The sequence below is a fragment of the Cyclopterus lumpus genome, chromosome 20 (genome assembly GCF_009769545.1).
Source record: "Cyclopterus lumpus isolate fCycLum1 chromosome 20, fCycLum1.pri, whole genome shotgun sequence".
Taxonomy (NCBI): Eukaryota; Metazoa; Chordata; class Actinopteri; order Perciformes; family Cyclopteridae; genus Cyclopterus; species Cyclopterus lumpus.
Window position 1 is genome coordinate 5717540 of NC_046985.1, and position 6854 is coordinate 5724393.

Here is a 6854-nt window from a genome sequence, read left to right on the forward strand (position 1 = left end):
CGGAGTAAATAAAAGCTTTCATGAAGACAAATTTGGCTTCTCACCTCTGACTTTCTAAGCAGTTTCTGCATCACCATATGTCTGGCGCTGCTGCCCGAGATGCTCATGTGTTCCTGGTCACTCAACATCTCTTGCCCTGTGCCATCCTGCAGCATCTCCTCCTTCTCCTCTTTCCTCTCTTGTTGGTTGGAGCCACCAGCTAGATTCGACAGGACTGGAGGAGATGCGAGCACAGGGTTCACAAGACCAACCTGGGGAAGCACTGGTATGGGAGGACGCACTGGAGTCACACCTTCATGGGACAGGCAGACATGCAGTCAGTTACATCGAGTGTGCAAATAAACAAGAACTTGTTATTTTAAGTAGTTTATTTAGGTGTTAATTTGACCCGATATTCCATCACACTCACTATGGCTTAAGTTTTATCCTGTTGATCAAATGTTTATTTACTCAACACCATTACAGTGAGTTATGACAAACCGATCCTATGAGTTTATGTCCTTTGCCCACGAGCACTAAAATGACAGTATCCAGGCATCTGGATGGCTTTACCAGTTGGCAAGATACATACATACATACCATGGTGGTTCCTCATTTAGCAATTTGTAAACACACAAATCATTCAGTGCCTTCGGAGTTTGCAACAGTTTGACAACGCCTTCATCAAATAGCACCATTTACTCACGTTTTAAAGGACCTAGAACAAAGATGGAGCTTTAAGTCTAGGCAAAAGAGGGTAGCGGTAAGCTAAACTCTCACGGCGTAATGCCAACACGGAGGAGGTCATGTTCAATCCAGCCCTGATTTTCACGTTGTTAACATTTGGTGGACAGATAGGTCTTTTAACCAAATCCCTAAAAATGAACCCAAAATCATGTTGAAAAATCTTACTTACTTAAAATGAGCACTCACTCATGTCTTGGTACACACCTGTGATGACCCCCGGTGCCTGGGCAGCCATAACAGCCTGAGGCATTCCCATTTGCTGACTGAGAAGTTGGGGCGCGGCTAACGCCCCCAGGACTGAAGCGCCAGCTACAGCCTCCTTAAGAGAGGGGGGCCGAAGACATTAGGTAAGGGAAACCCACAGAGCACAGCATAAGGCAGCAGAGTCAACGGTCACACAGCATGGCACAGGGAGCTCGACCTTGCCTCTCTCTAGTGAGAACCAAGGTCACCAACTTTACCGTAGGACAAAATCATTGACTAACCTTAGCAATTCATACATATACAGCAGAGATGTGTAAAAACCATGACACACATTAGGAACACAACTGTGTGGTTTATCATTGTGACTGTTCACATTAAAAAATAGCCATCAATGTGTCTGTACTAACTAATAAAGAAGACATGGAAATGCATGGGGGAGCTTTTATCACTTATATTACTATACAATGTACACTATATAAAAGAGAATAACTTCAGATTCACTTAAACTTGATAAATTTAAAAATGTTCACACCCAGAAAGTTTAATTTTCCAGGGCGGCTAAATTGACACTGTGTCAGGGCAACTATTGTTTTCATGTGATCCTACAATTGATAAACAATTTAATGCCCATATTATCTGTGCTTTTGGTGTCAATTCTAGCTAGATCTGGGTTATATTTACCTGGAAGGCCATTAAATCCCTTTGGAAGGGATTCATACTTGCCTGGGCCGTTATCTTAGCAGTGGCTGCCGCTGCGGCCACAGCTGCAGCAGGCGGCAGACCACCAGGGGTCGTGGGGGTCAGTAGGGGCATGGGCGGAGTCACTGCTTTGCCCACCCGTAGGTACTGACCCCCAAGGTCAAAGAGGTTCATAGAAGACACAGCATCCAGGGCTGACTGAGGCTTTTCATACTCTGTAAGTGAATAATAGTAGTAGTAGTAAATAGCGGAGCAGGGGCACCACAAAGAGAGCGAGCGAATGAGGGCCCTCCAGCTCACCAATGAAGCCAAAGCCTCTGTGTCGACCTGTGGTGGGGTCTCTGGCTAACGTGCAAGACTTGATCCTTCCGAAGGCCTCAAACACACTCTTGATGTCATCGTCTGAGAGGTCAGGGTGGACCGACGCCACGTAGATCCGATTAAAGGCGCGCGCCTCCTCTGCCAGCTGGTCAATGATGGGTTGCGCCTGACCGATGTTACTTGGCCGCCCAACCTATAGCACAGATCATACCAGCAGGGCTACTGAGTATGTTTTTTGTTTTTTTTTACCGAGAACGCACTACCGTAAAAAGCCATATCCCTGCAGCGCTAACTTTCGAGTCACGAGTTAAGTTATTTAAGCCCTTCTCTTCCTATAATCATAACGGTACTGGAAAGTGTTTGCTTTTTGCATAGGTGCATGTTTATTATTCCACTCATCTGATGGAGAAGTTCTGAGATCTTAAAAAGCCTTTATTGCCTTTCATTCCTATACTGGCCTTCAGGTACAAAATACTTTTAATTATATTTTCAAAATATGACCATGTCACGAAACTTTGGACAGTTCTGTGAAGATCACATTAACTTTTCAGAGCTTTCTCATTTTAAATGACTAACAATTTAAAACCTGCCTGTGTGATGGACATTCTTATGGATGTCAATCAGCTAAACATTAATATAATTACTGTACTAAAACTTTGATTCCTGATGAGTTATGTAAAATTGTCGGCTTTCTTTACGCCTGTGACAAACAATACAACTTTCCATACATGTAGTACCACCTATCACTTCATTTGCAATGCAAATACTAAGATATTTTGGAAATAAATACGCAACTATCAAAGCAATGAACTGCAGCGGTAATTCAAAACAACCCCCAGCTCAGCCAGTCACCCTGTGCATGCACAGGGTGACTGGCTGAGTTGGTGGCAAACCGAACGGAGAACGCATCAAGTTATCTTATGCTACGCACCCTGACAACTTCCTTTCCCTACTGCGTCAGACGAGCATCTAAGTGCGACTGGGATCTGTACTACAGATGGGGCGGCCAAGCAACACCAACCAGGCGCAGCCCATCATCAGCAAACCACGGACACAGAGCGACGCCACGCGCCGCTGGGCATCCTACTGGAACTGGTCACTAAAATAGCTTTGATGACATCATGGAAGCATAACACACACAACACAAACAGACAGTATTCTAAACATGCACCCAGACATACACACAAACCTGGAAATCAACAAAACACAGAAAAACCAAAAAGGGAGAGAAATGAGTCGCATATGAGTAATTTCACAAATAAAGCAAAAGCAGTTGATTAACAAATTGAATCCATAAATCCATCAAAAATGTATATGAAAAGGGAAATATTAAATGGTTTCCTGTTGTCCATGTGTACCTAACATCTTGAGGTAATCATATCTCTGGACAACATACCTTAATGTTTCGCCCCCCCAGCATGACTGAGTTCATCTGCTCCAGAGCCAGCTGAGCAGCCTCTGGCACGTCATACTCCACAAAGGCAAACCCCTGCAGGAAACATACCAAACTTAATTAGTCAGGCAGCATTTTGTCTAATCTTCAGCATTAAAATCAAGGTGGGAAAACAGAATGTACAACATGTTTAACAATTGAATTACACTGACCTTATGTTTCATTGTGACAGAATCCCAAGACATGTCAATGCTCTTGATTGGGCCGAAGGGCGCAAAGGCCTGTCTGATGGTGTCCTCACCAAGCTCATAGTATATGGAGCCCACATATACTCGACACATGATGGCTAGGGCACGTTGCCGCTGAGCTGCCACCTGCCAACCAGGGAAAACAACGCAATAAGCATTAGAGGGTAAAAGAAAAAAGACAATAATAATAAATGTGTATATTCTAGCGTGATTGCTTTCCACACAAAATAGCTAAGAGGCAAATTCCGAGTTAAGGGGTACATAGGGTAATAATGGGATACTGTAATCAATGGACAAAATTTGTGTACAAAATAAATGTAACGGTTATAAAATATGGATGTCAAAACTATTACAATATGAACTCTATTCTGTCACTACTTAAACATATACATGCACAGCCCTCACAAATATTTGGTGTCATTAACTAACCTGTAGTCCAGTGATGCAAGTAAGGTAACAAAAGTAATCGCGGAGTTCAAACAATTCTCTCATTTTGGTCCATTTAAAGGATTGCTATCCCTCTTTTGTCCCATGCCGAGATCTTTCGGTTTTAAAATCAAGCAAATGCATATTTATTTAAGAGAAGTGGCTCGATCTCACATTTATAAACCCTTTAAAAAGCGAGAGTTTCAGCTAACATTTTGTTAAACATACTAATGGAAATGATCCCATAGTGACTCAAGAAACCAAGTAACAAGTGATTCTACGGTTAACATCAGTCATGGATCTCAAATTATTACTGACATGGTCACAGGTACTCTGGCAGTATAAAGTTTTTTACAAAATATGCATTCCTTGTTATTGGGATTGTTGCTAAAGCAACAAGTAAAAGAAGTGTAACAGTCCTTTGCTATTGGTATGCACACAGAAAAATTATGTAATAATCTATTGACCGATTGTAAAGGTGAGAGAGGATCTCCAAAGCCCATCGTCACTGCTGCCATCTGAAAGACAGTAAAGATGGAAAAAGTGTTGAAATGTAGGTTAGATTTACTTTATCAAAAAGGTAATTTATTTGCTGGATAGACAAGTGGTTATGTTAACACTATGTTCAAAACCACCATCTAAAACATACAGTTGGAGAGTTAACCCCCATATATAAATTACAAATCAACACAGCAATAAACATAAACAAGCCCCGATAAAAGTGCGAAACATTTAACATGATAATTAATGCCTTCTTGACGACCGTCTCCATCTTAAAAAGAGCAGAGGCAAAAGCAAGAGTAAAAGTTCTACAGCTGTGGTATTTTTCACAACAATGGGAAGGAGGGAGTGAGACTTCCAAGAGAGCTTTAACAAAGCCGACTTCTGAGTAAAGAGATGTCTGAATTACTAATGTAGAAAAAATGCCAAGATATTCTGCCTAGACTCAAGACTTGTACATTACAAACTTTGTGTTTGGCAGAGTAGCATTTTTACACATCTCACCTGCAGGTTGGTGAGCTGTTGTTGCTGATGGGCGATGGTTTGCTTCACCAACACACTCTTAATGCTTTGTTCCATAGCATACTTCTTAGCCTGGAAGAGGAGAAAGGCCATTACATGCCAGTTACTCATATGACCCGTTACATCATCATTATTATTACTCAAACTTAACATCGATAAAACACCATCAGTACATTTATACGTCTGTTTTTATGTATTCCCCCCCCCCCCCCCCCAGCAATATCTTAGTTAATCTTCTTAAGTGACATCCAATGGCTTTTTAGAAGGGATACCATAATGAGAAAGTTATGTTGTACATGCATACAAGTAATAAGCTGATTAAACACCCAGTAAGACAACCTGGACAAGACATTGGCTTTATCCGGGTGAGATCAGGTTTCTTAAGTCCTCTAGCCATGTGTGTAAATAGGATGATTGACCTATACGATACAAACGTACACTCAAACATTATCACTTAAGGTACATTTAGGAGTTTCCTACCCTCTGAAGTGCCTCCTGCTGCTCCGGGGTAAGAGGCGGCAGGCCAAGCTTGGCACCAGTGCCCTGTCCATTCTCCATCGTCAGAGCTTCACCTCCCTGCAAATCAGAAACCAAGATTTATTTAGACAAAAAACAACAAATAATAAAAAAAACTTAGAAACAGAGTATGGAGCATTAACACCTGCCTGTATACACACACACGCACACACATCAAAACTAGAACTTCCCAATAACGTTAATTGCAAACAAAAGTCACATCACAGGTTATAATTAAATATGCTAGCAAATACAGGACATACATCCGGATTTAAACCAGGTGGGACCGGGCGAACTCCTTACCTACGCAACCCGCTAATGGCTGGGTCCACCAGACTGAGGCAGGAAAGCCCCCAAGGGGAAGAGGACTGATGGGGAAGCTTTAACAATTCAACAAATTCTAGGGGAAATAAAAAATGCCTTCAGACTAACAAGAGAAACAGGCAGCTAGCATTATTTTTACATTGCAATCTTCACATAGCCAGCCCGTCTTTCCTTAGATTGTAAGCTAGCTAACTAGCTAGCTGATGCACATCAATGCTAGTGTTTTTCGTAACATAAGCTGCGTTTGGCTAAGTAGCTAGCTACAACGTGTTACGGTTAAACCGTAGTCGAATGAATGCAACGTCGTCGCTGACGTCGATGTGTGCATTAACTACTCTTTACTACACCGAAATGACCTCAACTGCATACGTATTACAAAACTGCGTTGTATGATGAGCGAGGCCTGATTTTCATTTAGCTTAAGTTACCTTTGTTGCTAGCTACTGTTAGGCATTCATTACTATGGCGCGTGAAGCCCGCTGTATTTTCCTCGGTGAGATATACTGTACATTTACAGGATATTTAGTAAAATATAAGTTCTACCGAACATCGCCAATTACTTACGTGACCACCACGGTAGCTGAAAAATGTTAATGAGCCTTTTTAATCAAGGAATTTATTTACCACAGTCTCCGTAACCGCCATGAAGCACACCGTCTTAGAGTGAGGCCCGCTCTCTAAAGCTCTCGCGAGATCTTGACGTTTTCGATGGAAAATATCGCGAGATCGGAACAGGCGCGAGGATATGGTCGGATGTAGAGTGTTGACTAGTATCTTTAAATCTATGCATGAACCTCGCGCTTAAATGTGTTAAAAGAAATAATGTTATTGTGACCCAACAGATTATGTGACCAGATTAGAAATGTCAACTGTATTTCTCGTCAATGTTTTAATCAAATGCTTTATTTCGATGGTTCCTCCACCGTCTTATCCTCACATTTAATTGCACATTATGGTAGCTGTTAATCAAACAT

At 41.8% G+C, this 6854-nt stretch overlaps 1 protein-coding gene across 6 annotated transcripts in view; it reads right to left on the minus strand.

Moving 5' to 3' along the window:
* The window catches only part of puf60b (poly-U binding splicing factor b), a 7331-nt gene extending 732 nt beyond the window's left edge, over window positions 1-6599 (minus strand). Inside the window, exons 1-11 of one of the 6 annotated variants that reach the window (XM_034559918.1) lie at window positions 6505-6582; window positions 5860-5956; window positions 5521-5616; window positions 5023-5112; window positions 4485-4535; window positions 3556-3717; window positions 3347-3439; window positions 1930-2143; window positions 1612-1844; window positions 931-1045; window positions 45-292 (exon numbers count right to left, since the gene is read on the minus strand). In XM_034559918.1, the coding sequence (XP_034415809.1) occupies window positions 45-292; window positions 931-1045; window positions 1612-1844; window positions 1930-2143; window positions 3347-3439; window positions 3556-3717; window positions 4485-4535; window positions 5023-5112; window positions 5521-5598 (1284 nt within the window). In that variant the 5' untranslated portion in view covers window positions 5599-5616; window positions 5860-5956; window positions 6505-6582. Of the gene's footprint in view, window positions 1-44; window positions 293-912; window positions 1046-1611; window positions 1845-1929; window positions 2144-3346; window positions 3440-3555; window positions 3718-4484; window positions 4536-5022; window positions 5113-5520; window positions 5617-5859; window positions 5957-6504 lie in introns of all 6 variants that reach the window. The other 5 variants (XM_034559916.1, XM_034559919.1, XM_034559917.1 and 2 more) reach the window with 5 other exon arrangements.
* Between the last annotated feature and the right edge of the window lie 255 nt (window positions 6600-6854).